The 22804-nt window shown below is 55.5% G+C and overlaps 1 protein-coding gene across 16 annotated transcripts in view; it reads right to left on the reverse strand.

Annotated features, from left to right (window-relative positions):
• Positions 1-8615: 8615 nt before the first annotated feature.
• NFASC (neurofascin) overlaps positions 8616-22804 on the reverse strand; it is a 181458-nt gene continuing 167269 nt past the window's right edge. For all 16 annotated transcript variants that reach the window (XM_055334133.1, XM_055334123.1, XM_055334135.1 and 13 more), the window contains 3 exons: positions 19998-20129; positions 17938-18007; positions 8616-14799 (listed from right to left, as the gene is read on the reverse strand). In XM_055334133.1, the coding sequence (XP_055190108.1) occupies positions 14568-14799; positions 17938-18007; positions 19998-20129 (434 nt within the window). In that variant the 3' untranslated portion in view covers positions 8616-14567. The remainder of the gene's footprint in view (positions 14800-17937; positions 18008-19997; positions 20130-22804) is intronic.

The raw sequence follows: 22804 nt of genomic DNA on the forward strand, positions 1-22804 counted from the left end.
GACCAAGCAAGAGGCTTCCTTTCCTTGGTCCCTTGAAGCTGCCATACCTGTTAGGGCCCCAGACATCCCTCAAACGGAGGACTAGCTCCTTCCCTGAAGTCCCCTGAGGCATAGGACTGGTGCTCCTCTACTCAGGCAGGTGAGCTTAGTCCTGGAAGGGGAGATGGTTACCGAGGCTGCCAGACAAGGCCAGAGGGAGGGGCACCAGGGGCCAGGGACACGAGAGGACCTGGAGGTATTCCCAGGAGACCAGGTGAGCAGGGTGCCCAAGCTGACGGAAGGAGCGTGAGGTGTCGGTAGCCTCAGGGAAGGGGCTGGCACCGCTCCCACCCGACCTTCTGGAGAGTGACAGGAACAGATGCAGTGACTGTCAAATGAGATGCTCCTGGCACTTTGGGAAATTGCAGAATTAACAAAGGAGGGTAGCTTTCAGGGAACACAAGCAGGAACGCGGTGTGTACAGCTGGGCTGGCCTCTGGGGACTCCCCTTTTTTGAAGGGCAGGGAGCAGGGGTCCTCCTGCCTGGCCTCTGGGCTGCTCATGGGTTGGGGAAGGTGGGCAGAGGCAGAGCTGTCAGGCCTGGGGGCAGACCAGGGTCAGGTGAGAGCCAGGGCCAGGGCCAGGGCCAGACTGCACATAGCCTGGAGTCTGGGAAGTGGCAGGGCTGTCTGGGGGTCATCTCATCTATCCTCCTGCCTCTAGGTCCAGCCCCAGCAGATGGCATCCTGCCAGCTGAGGATCCAAGCAGAGGGGCCCTCAGCAGGAATGAGAATTCACCAGCTGTTACTAGCAAAGCCCCCAGAAGAAGCAGCCAGCTCTCTCTGAAACTCCATGGACAAAGAGGCATGTGTCCCAGGGTCTGCAGGGAGTCGGTGCCTTCTCCTGGGGGAGCGTAGGCAGTGGGAGCGGCTGGTCCCTGGAGCTGGTGTGGCCTTAGCTCTGCTGCTCCCCTGGCCTGCCGGAGGGGGGGGGGGTGGGGGTGGGTGGGGGGGGTGGGAGGGTGGGGGGGGTGGGCGGGCAGCAGGGGGATGGGGGCAGGAGGCTGTGATCAGGGCTGTGTGGCTCACAGTGACTAAGGAAGGCTCATGGGATGGGTCAGAGGCAGGAGGCTTGGATTCCACGCTCCTAAAACCTATTAAAAGAACAGTAAAAGAGAAGAACAATAAGCAATTTCCCAAGCGGGGATGGTTTTTATCGTAACGTGGAGCTAATTTAGGCCCAAAGGAAACTCTTTCTAAGGCTGAGAAATGGGGTGCCAGTTAAGTGACAGGGAAGCTGTGGAGTCTTTCCGAGGTGTCAGGGACCTGCCTGCCTGGTCTGGTGGCCTGGGCTGGCTAACGCTCCCCCAGCCAGATGGTCCTGGGGCACAGCTCTGTGCTTGCTTGGCAGACCCTCTTCTTCCTTGTCTGGGGCTGCAGCAGCTGAAGTGCAGTTGGGGGGCTGAGGGCAGGGAAGCTGGGGACTCCCAACATTCTAGAGGCCCCCCGGGGCACTGGTTCAGAGAGCTCCCCCACATCCCCCGCCCCGGGGAAAGCCTGCCCCGTCCATCTGGAAGTGAGCTGGCCATCAACTGATGGCCAGCCGTGACTGGAAGCGTGAGTGGGGCCCCCAGACAGATGCCAGGGGTCACGCCCCTCATTTGCTGGAGTGCCATCCTTCTCCCTGTCAAAGATCGGGCGGGGGGAGGGTGGGGGGCAGCCAGCTGACAGATGCGCCTCGGAGGAGGTGGGGTGCTGGCCTCCTCCCCGTTGGCCAGCCAATCCTGGCTTCTTCCCCCTTCCTTGCTGCTGTCCCCGGAGCCTGCTACATTGTTAGCTGGCGCCCCAGGGGACAGACTTCAGATGGAGGGAAGCGGGTGTGTGTTTTGTTTTGTGGGGTGGGGGAGATCTCTGAACCAAGAATCTATTTGGCTAATGAAGTCATAATTACTCCCAGCTCACTAATAGGATGAAAGCGGGGGCGGGGGCTCCGTTAAAATCCACTGATGGACCCACCAGAGGGTGCCTGCAGCCCTGAGAGCGGGGCGGGAGGATTGGAAATGGATGTCAGGGCTGGAGGGAGGGAGGAGAGGTGGTGGAGAGGCTCCCCACCACCCCAGTCTACCGTCTGCCTGTGTCTGGGAACTAAGGTTGCTCTTCATGTTCCTCCGTTTAGGATACGGTGAGATTCGAGAGAATGACCATACTGCGGTTCTGACCCGCTCCTAGCTCTCTGCTTTGGGGAGGAGGTGCTAGAGGGCCAGGGAGAGTCCAGAGCGGCTGAAGATCTCAGACTCTTTCCGTTGGCTTTGGTGGAATGAGTGTATTTGGAAGTTTATGTATTTCCCCCCAACCCCCAGGAAAAACTCTCAGTGCTCTCAGATGCAGTCTAACCAGATCTGGCCACGATCTGAAATGGGCACCTGCTTTCCCCAGGGAGCTTGGTGGGAGGGATGGGCGGTTCGCTGGGTGGCTAGGTCTGCTGGGGGTGGGGGTGGGGAGGGGGAGCCAGTCTGGGATTTAGCCTTTGATTTGGGGAATCTGTGGAGTGAGGATGGACCAGGGCTCACAGCAGCTCTGTGCACGGAACAGGAGGGACTGGGCTTTCTCCAGGGAGCCTGCTGACCAACAACTGTCCCTATGGCCCCTGTACTCCAGGGGTCCAGAGCATGTTCTCTGCCCAGGGATTAGCTTGCAGCCTTGACTATCCCGGCTACGCAGGGCTTCATGCTGCGGAAAACGTGGGAAGGAGGCCCGGGTGGCTGTAAGGAAGGACTTTCTGTTTTGTTTTTTGTTTTTCATGGACACTGCTGTGGGCCTGGGGGTGGAAAAGGATGGCAGATTTTTAGCCCTTCTGAGCCTCTGAGAGGATTGCAAGGATGAAGGTCTTTGCCAAACCCCCCTTCCCTGGAGAGAATTGCTGTTGGGTGTTGAGGAGGAAGGAGCCTTGTGGCCTGGAGGAGGTGCTTTCCTCTGTCAGAGGCTTGGGAGTTTGGCTCCTGAATCCCTGGGGAAAATGCACCGTGGGAGGTGGAGGTGACTTCCTCCCTGACCTGCTCCCATGGGGATCAGGGCTGTGCCTACTCAGGGTGGGGGCACTGGCTGAGGCCTGTCATTCTCTTTCAACAAACCTGGGCCTCATCCTCTTCCACCTCACGGAGGGCCTGTGGCCCAAGGGCCGGGCTGTGGCTCAACAGCCAGGCGGGAGCAAGGAGGAGCGAGAAGGAGCGGGAGGGAGGGAAGTGGAATATGGACATTTCTTTCCGATAAACGAGAGTGGGTTCCTAGGCTTTAAAGACAGACAAGAGCACTTAGGGGACTTTGGGGAAGTTAATTAATGGGGCTGTAGAGTGAACCTCTAGCTTTCAATACTCATCACGGGGCCCTCACATCCAGGCACTTGGAACCTGGTAAACTTGCTCTTAGGAAGACAAATATGCTGCCTGCCCCCCCCCCGCCCCCACCGTGCCCCCTGGTCAATAGCGCACAGACTAAACCACTGGCTGGGCAGTAAATACAGTAATGCAGCGGGCTGGAATACAAATGAGGCCTGCTTACTGGGTGGAGGCCACCAGGTCCTAAAGATCAGGGGACTATTCACCACGAGGGAAGGGCAGGGCTGGGTGCCACAAAGGTACAAGCAGACATGAGTACTGGTTCTGTCCTTGAGAGTTCATAGACTGGCCAGGCATAGAAGAGACAAAAGTCCCTGCAGTAGTAGCAAGAACTGAGAACTTATACTGAAGGCCAAGGTGGGAGGGTTGGGGGAGGGGGGAGCTCAAGAGCAGCCCCTTGGAGAGAAACAGCCCTGGCAGCTAAACTGGTCATGAAAGGTGGGATTTGAGCCTGCCTAGAAGGATGGGGAGGGCTTTTGAAGGAAGAAGTAGAGGCCGGGGAGACCATTCTAGTATGCAGAAGAAAGGCAAAGCCTAAGGGGATTCATTTAACAAATCATTATATAATACGTACCATGCACCAGGCACTCTTCTTAGAACTTTCCACGTTTTAACTGATTTCATCCTCACACCAACATATGAGAGAGCTAGTTACAGTCCTTGTTTTATGGGTGAAGAAGCTAAGGCAAGGAGAGGGTATGGCACTTGCCGGAGGTCACACAGCTAGTGCCCGACTTATCTTCCAAGCCCTGGCTCTTCTTTTCCTGGTACTCAAGGCAGACCTGGAGCAGGATGAGCGCCTATGGCTTCACCAGCCCCGTCATCACGTGACCACTGAGTGGCACTGCACCCATTACCCTCCCTCCTGGGCTCTCCTGGGGTGGGGTCGGGAGCCTGCATGTGCCCCCCCAGCAGAGCAGAGTAGTAGGGGGCAAACTGTGGCCGGGCCGGGCCGTCGGAAGAGCCGACAGGGGCTGCTCTGACTCGATGCCTTTGAAGCACAGAGCGCCAGGCCCGGTGCTTTACAGAGATGCACACCCGTACGCACCCGAGTGCTCTGGAAAGCACGGGGTTCTAGCGTCAGACAGACAGGATATAACCTACCTGCCTTGCAGGCCTGGCTGGCCCGAGGGTCACAGGAGAGGATTTGCATAAAGCGCACATCTCTCTCCCCACGCAGACGGCTGGCGGCTGGCGTCAACGTCATTAGTGACTCTTCTCTGAAGTCACTTAATGTAAATGTTTTGTGACCCAAATACCATCTGGTGCCCTCTTGCCTCTTTGACATGGATGAAAATGGATCAGTTCCCCGCCAATTCCATGCTCTGTGAAAGTCGAAGACTCCCCCAGAACGTTTGCTAATTCCTGGGGGTTTGTGTTCCGAGCCCTGCATTCTCCTGGGGTCTGTGCTTCACCCTGCATCCATTTGTGTGTAGACTTCACCAGCTTTGCCACTTTCTATGAAAGATCCGCTCACATGATGCGAATTCTTTGGGTGCACTGGCACTTCAGGGCGCACGGGGAGGGGACTCATGCCGGAGTACCCTGTCTTCTCCCAGTCCCTCTGATCTAGTGGTCCTCAAACATTAGCCTGCATCACAATCACCTGCAGGGGTTGCTAAAACACATTCCAGAGCTTCTGATGCAGTTGATCAGGGTAGGGCCTAAGAATGTGCATTTCTATACATTCCCTGGAGATCTTGATGCTGCTGGTGGAGGGGCTCTACTTACAGAAGTGTGAATCTTCCTTCTGCCTGTCTCTGCTCCTCGTCTGCCCCCCAGTTCTTGCCCTGGAGTTCCAGAAGCTCCCCTCTCTAATACCGCAGGACTCTCCTGCTGCCTATCTGCAAACTTCCTACCCAGGTCAGTCCCAGACCCTCCACTGAATAGGATTCAGCTTTGTTAGAGGGCAATTGTGATTTTAAATATACGCTAAGTGCTAAGTAACTTCGCTTGTTTGCTTCAGAGTGACTGTCCCTCTGTCTACACAATGCCCGGCTTCCCTGCCCTGGGGTCTGGGGCTAATCAGCAGCAAGTTCAGGGGCGGGGGTGGGGGGTGGGGAGGTGTGAAAGTGGAGCTTGGGAGCCAGGCTGTTGGGCCTCAGCTGTGGCTCCAAATTGCTCTGAGGCCCACAGCCTGGTCCGCGCTCCAGCAGGAACTGACATCAAACAAATGGGCTCTGATGCATTAAGTGGGGAGGGGAGGCTACAATGGGCCTCCCCTACCTTCCTCCACCTAATATGGTTTTGAGCAGTAGTGGCTGCCTTGATGAGAGGCGCTATAATGAATTCCCAGATCCCATCCCGTTGGGGGCAGCTGGGCAAGATGGGGTAGAGCCTTCACTCTTAATGAAGATTGGAAGATGACTCGTCCCCTCCCACTGGGTCCGTTAATCCAGCTCCATGCTGGAGATTAGCATTTCTAATGGGCTGGGAGGCGCAGCCTTCAGGAGACGGGGATGAGGGATGACATATTCTGGGAATCCCTTGGGCCCTGAAGAGACGGCTTTGTTTGGCCTCCGTTGAATTGAGGATGGCTTTCTTCAAATAAGCCATTTCTGTCTCCTTGAGTGGGGGGGGGGGCTCCTGCTCTAAAAGTGGGCCCGTGGACTGCCCGTGGCCCCCAGAAAAGTCAAATCCAAGTCCAACATGCAAGGAAGATGACACAGAAGTCTTGAATTCACCTAGTCACTTCCTTCAAAGGAACGACGGTGCCATCATTCATCTGTTCACCCATTCATATTCATTCATTTTGTCCTTGCTGTGCACTGGCTGCTGGCCTGTGGCACACAGATAAAAAATCTCTCATACTCAGGATGTTCACAATTTAGGGAAGGAAATAGGCAATTCATGTAGGCAGACCCTCTGGGGCAGACATAACATGGATGTGCTGGGGGTGGAGCGAGGGGTCTGAACCAGAGAATTCAGCCCAGTTTGTGATGTGTGTGTGTGTGTGTGTGTGTGTGTGTGTGTGTGTTATATCAGGTAGGGGGATGACTTCCTAGGCTCAGTATCACCTGAGCTAATTGTTAAAGATCAGGATTTTGTGACCCAGCACAGATGCCACTGGAGAGATGATCTATAAAAGAAAGGAGATTGGAGGGGTTTGGAGTAGGAGCGAGGAAAGGGGGTGGAATCAGGAATCAGGTGGTGAAGGGGCTGATTGTGAGCAGCAACTACAGTGATTATGGCTTATCTAGAGGGGGCGTGTGGAAGGCCAGGAGGAGGGTGTACCAAGCAGACCTACCTTTGGGCCATCATTCATTCATTCATTGAACCCACATTTATTGAACCCTTTGCCCTGAATACAATAACATTTAATTTTTTGAAAGAAAAGCCTAGTCCTAACATGGCATGTGGCCCTGAGATCAAGACTTGCATGCTTCATAGACTGAGCCCGGCAGGGACCCTACACCAGTGCTTTTGATTACTTGACTGTTTCTCATGACAGTCTGAGGACTAGAGCTTCCTGAGGACTAGAGCTCCATCCTGCTTACCTTACAGCATTAATTAGCACGGAGTAGGTTATTAATAAGTTCTTTTAGGTGGAATTGAATTGCCAAAGCTGAGAAATGGGAGAAATCACTGCATGTCAAGGGGAGCAGGAAACAGATTGGAATGGCTACAATTTAGGGTATATGTGGAGGAGGGTAAAAAACAGGGCTGTGGAAGGAGGGGTCAGGTCACAAAAGGCCTAACATGCCAAGCCAAGGCATTAAGATTTTATTCTACTGTAGTCGGCTGAAGGTATTGTAGCAAACTTGAAAGTTTAAGAAGTGACACGATCACATTTTATAAGATCCTTTGGCTGCAGTTTTGAGTGGGAAGTAGGTAACAGGAGAGGTAAGGACACTATGAATTTGGGATGGGGGCTTGGACTACAGGTGGGGTGGAGGGCAAATTTCAAAGACAGATTGTGCACTTGAGAGTGATGAGAAAAAGATCTTTCTTGTATTCCAAGGAGTGAACAGGGAGGTTCAGGGGTGTTGTGTGGCACACCCAATGAGGTACCCAAAAATTCAGGAGGAGCCAGATCCGGAAATAAGGCCTCAGGTCCCAAACTGTTCTGAGGACCTTTTTTTTTTTTTTTTAAGATAGATTTATTTATTTATTTATTTATTTATTTATTTATTTATTTATTTATTTATTTATTTATTTATGATAGACTCACACACACACAGAGAGAGAGAGAGAGTTCTGAGGACTTTTGAAGGGAGAGTAAACACAGGTGGGCTGGAAAGGACCTGGTGGTCCTTTATCCTGGAGAGTTGGGCCTGCATTTTCAGGGGAATCCTTTGTCCTTATCACCTATTTCTGCCTGTAAACCATCAGTTAGATAACTGTGTTACTTCCAAGTGAGCAGAGCAACCTCCTACTCTTTAGCCCCCACAGCACCCTGAGCAGAGGGAGGGGAGTGACAATGGGGTCCCTCGCCATTCATCCTGCCTGGGTGACGGCCCCATAAGAATTAGCCCAACTCCAGGCTGATGAATCAAGAAAGGAGGTGTCACTGTGGATCTGTGCCCCCCAGCCCCCACCCAACACAGCCCTCTCTGCCTCTTTCCCTCCCCTTTTTTTCTTGTTGGTTGAGACTCCTTTGAGTCTCCTGCGAGGGGGGTTTGGTCTGTTGCAGGCCGGATTACTCATTCTTTCAACAACATGAAACGTGCTGGTGTTCTCTCATCTAAGGCAGGGGAGCAGAAAGAGGGAATAGGACGCAGGGGTTCATTGCACACTCCCCCTCCCAGTGTCCACGGCACTTCCTACATGGTGCACAAGCACACATGCAGTCGTGCTGAATCGGGGTATCTCCGTGGCTGTCCACATCTCCCTGTGGGTCACCGCACAGCCAAAATGTAAATTATGCCAATGAGGCTTCCAGGGTTAAGACTAACTTCGAGATGGGGGCTGGTATTGCAGAATTCCCTAAGTGGGTGCCAGCTGGTGTCCGTGAGAAACCCTTTTTTAAAAAACATTTATTTATTCATGAGAGACACACAGAGAGAGGCAGAGACCCAGGCAGAGGGAGAAGCAGGCTCCATGCACCGGGAGCCCGACGTGGGACTCATCCCGGGTCTCCAGGATCGCGCCCTGGGCTGAAGGCGGGTGCTAAGCTGTTAGCCGCCCAGGGATCCCTGAGAAACCTTCTTTTTGGTTCCCTGTGTTCTTAGTCGTGACACCGCTCTCCCTCTTTCCATGAACTAAGGAAATGAACAGGTCCCTTGGCCAGAGTCCATTTTGAACAACTTTTATTATACGTTTAGTGTTCTCTATACAAAAGAAATCAGTTTGTGGTGTTTGTGTTGTTGTTGTTGTTGTTTTTTTTTTACAGTGACTCCAAAAAAAAAAATTCTGAATAATTTGGCCTTTTCATTGCTCATGCAGTCAGTTTATAAGTCCACGTATTAGATGATCCTCCGCGGCCCGAAAGTCTTCCCTGCTGAAGGTCCTGCGTGACCCCCCAGATACGCGTCTGTCGCTGACGGTGTCGGTTAATGCAAAATAACTCGCCAAGAGGAAAGAACACGATGTGAGAGGGGTTAAAGGAGGCCTGCCATGGAGAGTTAAGTCTTTAGCCGATGGAAAAAAGATCAGACTGCTTTGTGGGTGTGCGCGTGTGCGCGTGTGCGGGTGGGCAGAGACGTTGGGAAAAAGAAAATCTCCCCTGGAAGGAACATTCGCACGCTGGCGGCGGGGCTGGGCGGGCGGGTGCCGGGCAGGCGGGACAAGAGGTCCTGGGGTGCCCCCGGGCGAAGGCGGCCACGGTTCTGGCCTCTGATGCTCAGCCCAGGAGCAGAGTGAGGTTGGCAAAGAGCTGGGGGCTGGGCAGGGGCAACACTGACCAAGGACAACCAACCGGGGGATGGGGAGCAGAGAAAAAGAACAGGGGCGGGTCATCGATCGGCATCGTTTTTGAAAAACAAAACAAAAAACAGTGTAGGGCACAAAATTCTGGATTTCTTCTCCCAGATTTTTGTGTTTATTGCTTCACTGAACTCTTTAGGTGTGCTGAACTCCAGCCCAGCGAACTCCTGGGGCTGACAGAGCGTCGGCGGCCCTGCTGCCCTGCTTGGCACCCCACGACCCCACGACCGAGGGCCCCAAGTGTCATGAAACAAGAGACGCCACTCTAGAGTACAGTCGAGACTTCACAGTGACAAACACCGGTCCGCTGCTCACTCTCCTGGCCCGGGGTCTGCCTGGCACCACTGGCCTCGCCACGGGCTGCAGCAGACTGGTCTCGGCCTCAGAAAAATCCTGTGTCTTTCATTTTGGGGAGGCAGGTGGGGGTGGGGGTGGGGAGGAGTGAGAGGAGGTACAGAGGGCGAACCAGCAGGACACATGTGAAGCCACACCCCTATTTCCAAGGAGGCACCTGCAGGGGGTGGAGAGCCGGGGCCCAGGAGTCCGAAGGCCCAGGTTCAGCCCTCCCCTCACCCTGATTTACCAGCCGAGTGACCCCTCCCTGGATGTCAGTGTCCTCGTGTGTGTAAAGAGTCAGGTCCGTGAGATGAGCTCTGTGATCCCTCCGCGGGCTGCAATCTGAAGCTGCCCAGAGCGACACCCTGGTGCTGAGCTCATTTCCCCCAGTAGCATCCCAGGACTGCCGTTTAATACTACTGAGTCGATGGAGGTGCCCTGCCCTGGGGTGTGGCTCGAGACACTGCTTGGGGGGGTCTCGTGGCTTCCCTGGGTGGTTGTCCTTCTCTCTGATCCTTCTCTGAACCTATCTCGGGAGGGCTGTTCCCAACAGGGGAGAGAAGGAAGGATGCTGCCTGGCCTGGGCGGGGTGGGCTGGCGACAACGGCAAGGTTGGTTTGAACTCCTGTGGACTGGCCCCTGCCTGGTTTAGGGGATGGGGCTGCCAGGAGTTGGGCTCTGCCTAGGACACTGTCACCTTCTGACATGTCAAGCTTTTTGTTTCATTCATGTGACTCCTCTGATTTTTTTTTTTTTAAATCAGGGACCTCCTACATGCTACTTCTAAGCCACTGTGCGAAGTTCAACCAGGATCCCCCAGGGGGTTCTTCCTAGCAGACCAGTGTGTGTGTTTGGCAGGGGCTGCAGGAGTGGTGACCAAGGTGTCATGGATGGGGAGCATGCTCTGTGCCAGCATCCAAGGAACGTGCTGCCCTCCCATGACAGCCTGAGGAGCCCCCCCACTTCAGTGTTAGGTGATGCAGCCTAATAAGACTGAGGCAAAGTGTGTTAAATGCTTACTCCTTCCGTCCTACGGCTGTTCCTGGGGAAGGTTCCCTCTCTTTCATGATCAGACCCTCTCTCAGACCTGCCTGCACGAATCACCCAAATGGGGTCCAACCTGGGCAGCCTGTTTGCCCTCCAACCCCAAATGCCACACTGCACCCCATGCAGCCCTTCACATCTCATCTCAAGCGGGTCAGGGCATGAATTCACCCTAAGGCAATGTCATAATCTGTATTGTGCCCCCCTGAAAGCACCCTCCGTGCTGTGTGTGCGCTCGTGTGGATATGGCCATGCGTGGGTGCTGGGTGTGGGCAGGGGAGACAGCCCCTTCACTGGAAAGCCCACACATATCCTCAACCCTTTTCTACGGCTGCGTTCGGGGAAACTATGAAAGCAGTATCTGGCCCAGGTTGCAGATACCCCTAGCAGGGTGAGCAGCGTTGGCACTGGCTGCCTCTCGGACAGGCGGGCACTTCTCCAGACCTTGGGACTTGCCAGGAAGGAGGTGGACCAGATGCCTCCCACCTCCCAGGGCAGAGGCAATGGACAAAGGAAAGACCTGGTTTGCCCTTAAACTGAACCTCAGGGAATGATGGGTTCCGTTCACTAAAAGCCAGGCAAGGTGGGAGGCAGCTGCCCCTGGGCCCTGCGGTGCTGTCCTCAGAGATTGGCCTCCCTGCTCCTTTGGGTGGGCTCTTGCCCCTCTGTGGGGAGAGGTAGTCAAAGGAGAGACTACGTCAGGGAGGCAGAGGTACCAACATACAGACAGGTTAAGCAACTTGCCCCAAGGGGCAGAGCAAAGAGGCTCAGGAAGCAGGACTGGTCCTCAGCCCCAGCTGCAGGCTCTGACCACCCCGTCTCGCTCAGCTTTGTGGACCACACATGCTCCCTGAAGCTTCTCCCTTTGCGCCTGGAGCCACTGAGGGCTTAAGCACGCAGGGTGCTCCTAATCGATGTCCACTGTATCCCGGCTCTCAGCTCCAGGACTGCCAGCCCTGGGAGGGCAGGGCTGCACCTGACTATGGCTCAGACTCGGTGTTCAAGAGTATCTCCTGGCCCATGAGTGGACAAACGGGAGCACAGGAAGCCACAGCCCTTGGGGCTGAGCATGGCAAGTGGGATGTCTAGGGTCACTCCAAGATGACCCACACCCCCCCCAAGAGCCAGGCAGGCAGAAGCACCAACAGTGTCACCGTCTCCTGGCACCAGGGTTGGTGTGTTTTCCGGTGGCTGCTGAAGAGCCCCAGCTGGCAGGGAGTGCGGGACAATACTGCTTTCCTGCTAAGCTGTGTTGTGTGGGCTCTGGCCGGGGCTCATGGGAAACGGGCTTCCTCTTCCTGGAAGGGCTGCTCCCTAACCCTGCAATCCACACAGCTCTCTAAGCCTCTCTGCTTGGGGGAAAACTGGTTCTCTAGGCTCCGTTGGCTCTTGCTTGCCGGGAGGGCTGTGATGCGGGGGCCGGGGGTTGGGGGGTGGTGCTCAGTGTCCTCACACCACAGCCTCTCCACGTGGCTGCTGGCACTGCCTTTTTACGCGGAGCGGGGGGTGGCTCAGAGCTGGCAGGACACAAACGAGGAGCACACGGGCTGAGGAATCGCTTCCCCCAAGACCCCACAGTAGCAGAAGCCCCTTCTGCGGTCCTTGGTTGGGTGGCAGGGGCACGGGTACCATGACGGCGCATAGTCCTCTCACCCTCTGAGCCCGTATGTGGTGCAAGGAGCTCACTAGTGTGTATGGTGTAGCATGGGGTGAGGGCCTGGGACACTGGCTGCTGCTCTGCTTAGATGTGTTTCCTGGAAAGTCCGGTCCTTTAATTCAGTTTACAGGCACACTTCCCTGACATTTCCTTGAGGGATGCTGGGCATAGGCTGCAGGAATTCCCAGCTGTATCCAAGCAGGTGTCAGAGGAGAGCCAGGGTGGGGGACCCCGAGCTCTCTCCTGGCCCCCCGTCATTCACCCTGTCCCCTTTCACCATGAGAGAGCTGCCCCTCGGGCCCCTGGCCTGGGCCAAAGGACAGTTACCTGCTCTCAGGTTCAAACAACATAATCGGCTCAGCTCTGGCCTATGGTTTCTTACCTGCAGACCGAGCACACGTGTCTATGGGCTTGCCTTCAACTGACTGATTATTGAGTGATGCAAGCACTGCTAATACCTTTGTGGCTTAAACGTGTGGCAAATGATGCTTTAATCGAGTCTCTGAAGGACACAGCCCCGTTCCTGCCCAGGCTCCCCGGCAAGTAGCTCGAGGCTCCAATCAGAGGCTGGGCCTGTGGCAGGCAGTCCGGTACCAGGGGTCAGCTTCACCCTCCCGAAACCGACTCTAGCCGCAGCAACAGCTATCGGGTTGCTCTTCGGCTCAAGATCTCTCTGAGGCTAGGTACCTTTGGTTTCAAAACTGGATTAGGTGGGGAGGATGAAGCCCGCGCCTTGGGTCTCTGAGAGCTGCAGTCTGTGAAGGTCTCCGTCTGGGACAATGGGTTGCAGGGCACGTGTCCAGTGGCTGCTCTGGTCCTGCAGGGACACTTGAGCGGGCCGCCTCCCTCTCCTGGAGACAGACGTCGCTGGAGGCTTCGAGGCTTGCAGGCAGGGGCTGGGAACCTGGGAAGCTGCAGGGCCACATCAGAGCTGCATAAGGCATACGGAGGGCACGGGGTCCCCAGGCCAGGCTCCACAGCGCGGTCGGGGTGGTGTTCCCACGGGCTCTCCTGATATGTGAATACCCAGAGGAGGGGACACACTGGTTTAGTCCTGGGGGGGAGGGGTGGCAGAGCCCCGATCCACACACTGTGTGAAACACAAGTATCAGCGCCTTACAGAACTGCCCAAGGAGATGCTCTCTGCTAGAGATGAAAGGGGGAGCAGCACCTTACACCCCCAAACACACCAGCAGAGCTTCTGCATTGCATGGTTCCGTCTCCACGAGGGTAGCTGTGCAGATCCCTGACCAGGTCGGGGACACCCTCTACCCTGGAGGCAGCAGGCATGGTCCTTGCTCCCACATCCTGGGTTCACCGACGGGGAGGAAGGAAGTCCAAACCCAACTCTTTCCTTCTCTTCTGAGGTGAGCACAGCTCCCCAGGGACCAGACGGCTGGTCCCCTTCTGCTGGAGGTACACAGCCACTGCGGGTGGGACACGGCCCTTCCCCATCAGCGCCCACACCTCTTCCTCAGACCCCTTCTGCAGAGCCGGCGCAGCTCTCGTCTTGGGCACTCTGGAGGAAGTGGCCGGGTGAGAGCAAGGAGCAAGAGGTAGGCCCACCTCCCGACTGAACCAGGCGAGGCAAGGGGGCCTGCCTGCTGTCTCCCTGCCAAAAATACTGTCATTTTTCCAGAAAGGAGCCAAGCCCAGCTCAGCAACGGACAAGGCCAAGGCGAATGGGTTGGGGGCACGGGAGGCATCTGGCGAGAAAGGCATCCTTCGGAAATACACTGGCCCACTGGCGGTTTGAATACTAACAGCTTTTCTAGGTAGTTCTTTTACAGGTCAATCCTTCTGCCTCTCTGGGGGAGAATCCACCTATTTTTTTTTCTTTGTCCAGGGACATTTCTTCAAAAGGAAAAGAAAATGGAGATGCTGGGTCTGGATGGGGGGGACCCACAAAGCAAATATGAAGATAACGTGAAGGGCCATGACCAACAGAAACGGGGGAGTGTGTGTGCCGAGGTCAAGGGTGGGCAGTGGGGGTGGAAGGCTCAAGGTGGCTGTGAGGCTGAGCAAAGGGCTGGACTCTCTCTGGCTGACCTTAGCCAGGACTCTAGCTCTCCCACATGGTGGCACCTCGGAGGGTGCAGGGGGTCATCGGGAGGGGGCTTGCGGTTGGCTGGGTGGTCACTGGTCCTCACAGCTCGGCAGACCCCCGTGTTGTACCCTGGTCCCTGAAGGCGGTGGAGGCTGTGTGGTAGGTCTGCGGTGGCTTCGTCTCCCCCTCTCCCTTCCTCCCACTTGCAAAGTAGAGGCTGCGCCCTGGGCGGCAGGAGGGCTCCGTTAGGCCAGAGAATAGATGGCGTTGACAGGCGATGTGGCCTCTGAGCTTTCATTGCCCTCTGTCTCCTCTTTGTCCTTTTTGACCGTGTACTGGCCGATGAAGGACCCATCCTCATTGAACTGCCCCTCGCCACCCTCGCCATAGTCCACCAGGCTGTCGTCGCTCTCTTGCTGCTTGATGGTGCCATCGAGGGACGTCTGGCTGCCCTGCAGGGGCTTGTTGTCCTCGTCACTGGCCAGAGAGAGACAGAGAATCAAGGGCCTGGCCCAGTCCAGTGTTGCTGAAACCCAGGTGGGACAGAACGGGGCCACTAGTCTCTTGCCAAGCATGGGTGCTACACTGCTCAGAGACGGAAGCTCTGAGGTCACTGGTCAGCTGCCCCACCCTGCCCTACTCCCCTGACCTCCCCCGTCCGGCTGGATGACAGAAGGAGACCCAAGGCCTGGAGAGGATCAGCATCTTCTCCCAGGTGAGGTGGCAAGGCGGCGCAGAGCTGGGCCTACGCTTCTGGGCTCCTGCTCTGGGGTCCCCTTCATGAGGCTGGGCTGTTCTCTGGGGTGCGAGTGGACAGAGGACAGCCACCCCACAGCAAGAAGAGTCAGCAGCCTGTGAGGCCGGGCAGGCGGGATGGGTCAAGGAGCTGGGATGCTAGTCTCCCGTGTGTCACTGTGTGGTTCTGTGGTCTTGGGAAAGCCTTTCCAGGGTTTCACTGGGCCTTCATCTCTCTGTCAGGAGGGGCTGAACCAGCTTTGACTCTCTGTGTGGCCCTGTCTCAAAAGGCTCTGTCCTTGATGAAAAGCAAGAGGTCCAGGTCATGGGGAAACAAACCTCACTCCTGCCTCTCCCCTTCTCACCTTGCTGTGGTTTCTGTTGCTCTCTGATTTATCAACCAGCAGATGTTTGGGGCCTCAAGTGAGCGAGGGTGGGGCAAGGGGAGGGGCATACATAGGACCGTGCACGCCAGCAGCTTGAGACAAAGCCCAGCAAGGCTCCAAGGATTCTCCTCGGAGGCCCTCAGGCCCAGCCCTTCCACCCTTCCTGTGCAAGGAGAGCTGGCAGGCTGGTGGTCAACGCGGCATCTACCTGCTGGGATGCCTGCAGCGCCCCCGAGACGTGAGACCCCCCTACCCCCAGCAGCTGGTGTCTGCTCAGGCACAACATCCCTTCCCCTGGCTGCAAGACTCTTGGTCCTTTGACTCAGAAGGGGGTCCAGGTGCTGCTGGCTGCACTTCAGAGGGGAGGGAGCCCGTAGGCAGGAGGCAGCCGGGCCAGCAGTGTGAGTCTGGGTCCCAGCAGGTGAGGCCACTGCAGTGCGACACAATGTCCCCTCCCTGGCCCCCAGGCCACACTGAGTCCTTCCTGGGTGTGTGTTTGTAAGGGGGAGAGGACAAGTGGCTGAGTTGCCATTACAGTGGGCAGTGCATGTTGGCTTCTGACAGTAGTGCTGGGCAGAGACAGCTGTCAGGGGAGGACCTGGAGCCAGAGGCCGAGCTGGGCGTTAGTACAAGGACAGCTATTAGCTACTCCCTCTATGCCCCAGGAACGGGCCTGTGTTCTCTGCTGGCAGTGCTACGTGAGAAGCAGCAGGCCTATAGGGCTCCTCTGAGTCCATATGGGGAGTGGGGACTCACGTTTTGAAAACTAGCAGTTTCTTCCTGGTCCATGCCCCACTCATGGGTCTCTTCTTACATGCGCTCCCTCCCAGGAGCATGAGGTTTGTGTCTGTGTGATCCTAGGGGATTCCAGGTACCTAAGCCGCCTGCAGCCACTGGACAGTAATGGCCCAGCCTGGGTGGGCGGCAGAGGGAAGGGCTTTAGTGTGTCAGGTTCTTATAGGGAAAGAGAATCTAGACCTGGAAAGAACAGACCTCTTCTAAGGGAAGCTTGAAAGGAACCAGAATGACTAGGGGGACCTTGCTCTTACTCCCTGTCAGCCCATCTTCCCAAGAGACCTTGGAGAAACAGGTGGAGAGACAAGGGAGAGAGAAGCAGAGAGACGCCCCAGCAAGGTGCTTGGCTGCGGAGCTCACACTGAGGCGGGTGTGTGTGTGTGCGTGTGTGTGTGCATGTGCCTGTGCATCCGCGGCGTGTGGGCTCATGGGTGCATGGGTGCACCTGTGTATGTATATCCAGCCTCAGTGTGGGTGGCACAGGGGAGTGGGTGGGAAGAAGGCAGATATTTTTGCCCAACAGCTTCGGTGTCTGGGGGAGGAGAGGTGCCTGAGGAAGCAGCTTCTCTTAGCACAGGAGGGCCTCACCCCTTCTCTGTTGCACGGAGGGCTTATGGGAGGGAAACCCCGTGTTCTTTGGAACTGGTGGCTAGGGAGTAGGTCTCAGGCCAAGGGGAAGATGGGCCCTGCCAGGGATGCTGGGGACAGTCAGGGGAGGGGCCTCTCTCCTCGTTGCCCTTTTAGGAGATATTGGGACTGTAAGATATATGTGGTACATAAGCCTCCAGATGGGCTCCTGGGTGGGCAGGGGCTCTGGGCAGCATCTGCCCACCAGGCTGCTGATGAGCAGAGTGGTGGAGGCTGAGGATAGGATAAGGAGAAGTCAGGGGAAGACAGGGTGGTCTTGCCCTAGAGAGTAACAGGGTAGAGGTGGGGAAGTAGGGCTCTAATCAGAGCCTTTCCTCCCATCCGCCTTGGTCTGGGAACGAGGCTTCCGTGACCCACTGCGCATCATTCCTTAACTCAGAATACACTTGCCATCAAAATGGGAGATGACAACTGTGTGACGCCAGCCGCAAAGGCCCACCCAGATAGATCTAAGAGGGATCATGATGTTGCAGGACCACAGAGCTGGAAGTCGGGCCTTGGCTTCTCCAGCTCTGCCATAAGCTCACTGGGCAGCAGGTGTGCAGGGGAACTGTAACCAGGTCACTTCCTTGTCTGGGCCTCAGTCCTCTGATTTGTGATAGGCCCCAACCAGTTGCCTCTCTAAGAACTGTTCAAGTTCATGAGGAAAAGGTCTAGAACACCTCACCCTCATGGCCACCACCATCACTCATCCCTCACTGAGTTGAGGTTTCAAGACAATACAGCTTCTCCGGTCACTGTCTTTAGGGTGAGGGGGCGGTGTGGGCACAGAGAGGAAGCCAACAGCTCATTTCACAGCAACAGCATTGCCAGTGTCTGCTTTCAGAGGAAAGACGCGAAACACACATCTAAGGAACTCAATAAATTTGAGCTGTGCTGTTGAATGAGAGGAACCTGTCCCTCAAATCCATGTAAGTGTGCCAGGAACGTCCTTCCTGTGGGGATGCAGCCCTGCCTAGTACACTCAGGACAAGGAGGAGCTGTCAGAGAGGCAGAGGTGACAACCGGATGCATGGTGGGACGGGGGCCATGGGCCAAACGGATCACCCACCTGTAGTCAAAGGAGCCATCCTCTTCCTTGGGGTCTTCGGGGCCAAGAGGAACATCCTTCTTTTCTCGCACTTGGCCAAGGAGAGAAGCAAAGACACAGATCTGGTGATTATGCTCCTGCTCCACAGGGCCCCGACCGTGGAGTCAGTGTCACTCTCCCTTTCAACGAGGTACCATCGATGCCTCCCTCCTTCTTGCTTCCCACATTTAACCAGCTGTCAAGTTGACACCTCATCCCCAGTGCTTCTGCACATCTCTGTTGACAACTGAAATCTCCTCCCCGCACCTCTCCATGGGGTCACCCCTAAACACTGAATGGATGTGACCCTCTCTGGCACCTGTCTTATTCTGCTCTGTAGGATAATTGTTTATGCACAGTTTGTACAAGGCCCCCAGCAGAGTGCCCTGGGCAGAGAGGACACTCCATCTCTGGAGTGGAAAAGGCTCTCACGTCTGTGATCTCACTAGCACGTGTGACTCTTTTCCCACACCTCCTCTGTGGTTTGCACACACCCACCCAAGGCCTGTCTGGTTGGGTTGTGATCTTCCTGCTATGCCGGCTGCAGTGTCTTGATGGAGAGATCACCTTTCCTTCTAGTGCCCTTAGCACCCAGCACAGAGCCTGACACACAGGAATACGTACGCACATGACTACGCATCCTTTCTGAGGTACAGGGCAGGATCATCTCCCCCATTTTAGGAGAGGGAGACTGAGCCCTTCAGAGGTGAAGAACATGTCACATAACTCATTGGTAACTGAATAAAGTCTAGCGTGAAGGCAAGAGCCTGGGCCTCATGGTTTGCTCATCTTTCTAGCACACTAGCACGATAAGCTGTGAGGAGAACTTTCCGGAGAGGAACACTTTCTAAATGGGCAAAGGGAGGCTCAAAGGTTATCTGATGAGTTAGGGTGGGGATGAGCTCAGTAAGGATGCTCTTCTCCCTGACTGCTTTCTCTTTTATATGAGAAAAACAATCCCAGCACAGCACAACAAAGTGAAAAAAAAAAAAAAAAGCCCTTTGCCAATGAAGAATGATACTTTCCTGCCCTCCCTCACAGACATCTCCCTCACCTAACGCAGAGGCAGAACTCTTTAGAATCCTAGGGTCTGAGGGTATGCAGGCAGGGGAAGGGAATAAAACAGAATCTTCTCTCTGGGTTGAGTTTTTTAGGGGGACCCTGGAGGAGGACTTGTTTAGAGGTGGGGAGAGGCAGGCATCTGGGGAGCACAGGCTGTGCTTGTCGATGGAGCTTTGGGGAGCAGGGAGCAGTTTCATTCTGCAGCCCAGCAGGATTTTCACTCCCTGGGTCATCCATTAGCCTGTCTTCTGTCATTCTAGCCACCCCATCACAGACAGATGGCTTTGTTGCCCCTCTTTGAAAAACAATCAATATTTCCAGAAGCAAGAATGCCAGACCTTGATTTGTCTGGGCTCGTGGATCTTGGGGCCCCCAGAAGAGAAATGGCTCTTTGGGACTCTAGGGAAGCCCAGAGCTCTTTACCGACGGGGTCTGTATCAACGCCAGCCTCCCCTCAGCCTCTGCATGCAAGGAGCTCCTGGCCCTCTGTTGGGATATCTATCATTACAGTCCGGTCACGGTCACCGAGAGCCTCTCTCACGGGTGCACTTCCTCCATCCAGACCCTCCCCTCTCTGTTCTCTCTCTCATGGTGAGAGAAAATGCCTTTCTTCCTTCCTCCTTCCTTGGGACACAGGATCCTAATGAGATTCAGGCTGAAAAAAGCCCATTTACTGAGCAGATGGATGGTGAGTCAAGGGGATGGAAGGTCATTCTTAATAGGAGTCAGGGCTCCTTCCACCCCCTCTTTGGAGCTGCCTGGACCTCGCCATCCACCCACCTCAGGGGGACTTAACCAACTCAGATGCTTTCTGGCAGCTCTAGGACGCATGGACACTCAGCAAGAGGACTATATGTCCAAGTTGGGCCAGGACTGGGCTCACTGGGAGAACAGAGCCTCTGGATCTGGCTTGAGACCTGCTGGCTCCCAGAAAGCTTGCCGGCCCATTCCCCCAAGCCCACTCCTCCGATACATCTTACCTGGGTATTTGCCACCTCGACTCCTCTTGATGAAGCAGACGATGAGCAGGATCAGCACCAGGAGGGCGATGGCACACATGAGCCCAATGAACCAGCCCTGGGTGGCGATGTCTGCCTGGTTATTGGTGTAAGCTGGTGGGGGAGGGCCAGAAGCAAACACACGAGTGATTTCCCATGGGGGAGGTGAAGAGGGAGATGAGGGGGAAGGATGGCTATGTCATGTCGCTGTTCCTCCTGGAGCCTTATGCTACCACCTAGCAGCCCTCTGGCCCAAACCACCCTGCTACAGGTACAAAGAGAAAACAATTAAAGAGCCAAGGTCAAAAGGTCAGAAAAGAGGCACTGGTAAAGGGTACAGGGAGCAGAATAAGCAGCAGAAGTGTGAACAGGTCCTTGTAGGGGAAGTTTCCTAAGGATGGGGCATGGCATTCTTGCAAACTGGATGGCTGGTCACAGCCTGGTGGGGAATTGAGGGAAGGCCAGGGATTGGTTAAGGAGGTAAGATTCCCCCATGAATGCACCTGGGGTGAGGAAATGGGACTCTGCTACCCACTGGGGAACGGAGGCCGTGGTTACCCTGCAAAACCTGCTATAAGAATACCTTTGGAGGGCCTGTGTGGGCAAAGAACAGCAAGTTCCCCGCCAATAAGGCCCCGAAGCCAACCAGGTTTCCTGGCAGTGGGTTCTGGGCAGGGTACAGTTTCAGGATGCCCGAGACTTTTTCACGTCCCCCCAACTGGATTGTGTGCTCCCTGACAGCGGAGACGATTCCTGCACAGGTACTCCCAGGTGGGCTGGTGGTGAGGCTGGGGCTGGGGCCACACCTTCAGCACACCCCATGCCACTTCCAGACGTAGAGGACCCCCCCCCCACACCGCCCTGTGATGAGTCCCTCTCTATCCCTGCCTGGAGTGCATGAAGACATCTCAACCTGGGCAGACCCCTTCACAATTCAAAGGACACATGGGTAGGCGTAGAGGACAGGCGCTCAGGTGTCATGTGATGGTGTCCTGGATGACCCAACGGCTGGAATTAGGGTTTGGGAGGGGATCTAGAGTGGGCAGGACCCACTCGCTCTTCTTTCAATGGGCTAGAGAACAACCCCCTCGTGAAACCCAGCCTGCCAGGGAAACCAAGACTTGGGAGGAGAGGCAGGATCCGAGCGACCAAGCAGACCCAAAGTAATCTGGAGCCAGCCGAGTGAGCCGAGGGGCATCTCAGAGCACAGTCAACAGCAGGGTCCCAGAGAGCCCACAGGCCCCAAGCCAAGCCCTGGGCCTCCTCCTGGGAGGAACATAAGGAACAGAGGGGGCTCCCGTGCCCCGGGGTCTTTACCACATGCTGCTTTGTGGGGCAGGTGCCTGGGTGCAGTCCTACCCTTTGCTCTTCTTGGACAGAGAAACCGTCATTATAGCCTCCTCTGTGCCCAGACAAGGACACTGTACCAGGAAGGGTCTGGACAAATGGGGAAGGACTGATACGCAAGTGCTTTCATGCTCGGGCTGCCCGGGGCTGTGATTACTCGATCTGAAGTCCCATCCCCCCCACTCCTGTTCCCGCAGGCTGTTCCTTGTGCGGGGCCACAGACATCCTCCCAGCACCCCACGTAGGAGCAACTCGCTTCCTTCCTTCAACCCTCTAATGCTTCCCATTGCTACTGGGGAGAAACCTACATTCCTACCCTGTCCTGGCCCCACCCAGGCTGGTCTCAGACACTGAGCGCTCGTCCTATCTCCCACCCTCTCTCCTCCAGCCATACTGGCCACTTGATCTCCAACCTCAGGGCCTTTACATGTGCTGCTCTTTCTTCAGATGGCTGCCTCCAAAAGTGTCATTTCCTCTTAGAAGCCCCTTCCAGACCTTCTCAGCTAATGCCAAAGCCCTCTCTCCCAACCGGCCACTCCCTGAGGGCTCTCATTCCTCTTTTTCCTAGCACTTGTTTCCATCTGATGCGGTACTCATCACAGTGCACACTCGGAAGCACGTCCTGTGGGCTAGTCACTGCTCTGAGTACTTCTCCACTCATCCTCCAATTCAGTCTTCACAACCCCACCAGGTAGGCTTCATTATCCCTATTTTACAGATGAGAAAACTGAGGCACAGAGAGGGTCTTGAGGTTGTGATTTGCTCATAAGCTATGTGCACTTCAGCTGGACGTTTGTTGCTGCCTGGATCCCTCCACTCCCCTCTGCCTGTCCCCCCAAACTGCTTCTCCCTATCCCACTGCTCCACGCTATCCTCTTTCTGTGTTGGCAACATCACCCACTCTGCTCGGTTGACCACTGAAACCTCACAGCCTCCACAGCTGTCCCTGCGTCTGTGGCAATGGTAGCAGCTCTCCCTTCCCAGGGGGCTCAGTCCTAGAAGGCTCTCAAATCTTCCAGCCCTCCACCCTCTTTGCTCTCTCCTTCCTTCTGCTGTTAAACACATTGAAGCTTCCTGTATCTTAAAGCAAAAACCCTAAAAGAACCGGCCAGACTTTTCAGCCCTGGCTCAGATAAACTCCTTCATCTTCCATGGTCTCCAGTTCCCATCAATTCCTTCCTCCAACCCGTCAGGCCAACCTCGAGACCCTCTCTACTCAGTGTTTCTTTCCTTTCCTTTTTCCTTTCCTTTCCTTTCCTCTTTCTTTTCTTTCTTTCTTTCTTTCTTTCTTTCTTTCTTTCTTTCTTTCTTTCTTTCAAGATTTTATTTATTCATAGAGACAAGGCGGGGGGGGGGGGCGGGCGGCGGCGAGGCAGAGACACAGGCAGAGGGAGAAGCAGGCTCCATGCAGGGAGCCCGACATGGGACTCAATCCCAGGTCT

The sequence above is a fragment of the Nyctereutes procyonoides genome, unplaced genomic scaffold (genome assembly GCF_905146905.1).
Source record: "Nyctereutes procyonoides isolate TBG_1078 unplaced genomic scaffold, NYPRO_anot_genome, whole genome shotgun sequence".
In the NCBI taxonomy this organism is placed as follows: domain Eukaryota; kingdom Metazoa; phylum Chordata; class Mammalia; order Carnivora; family Canidae; genus Nyctereutes; species Nyctereutes procyonoides.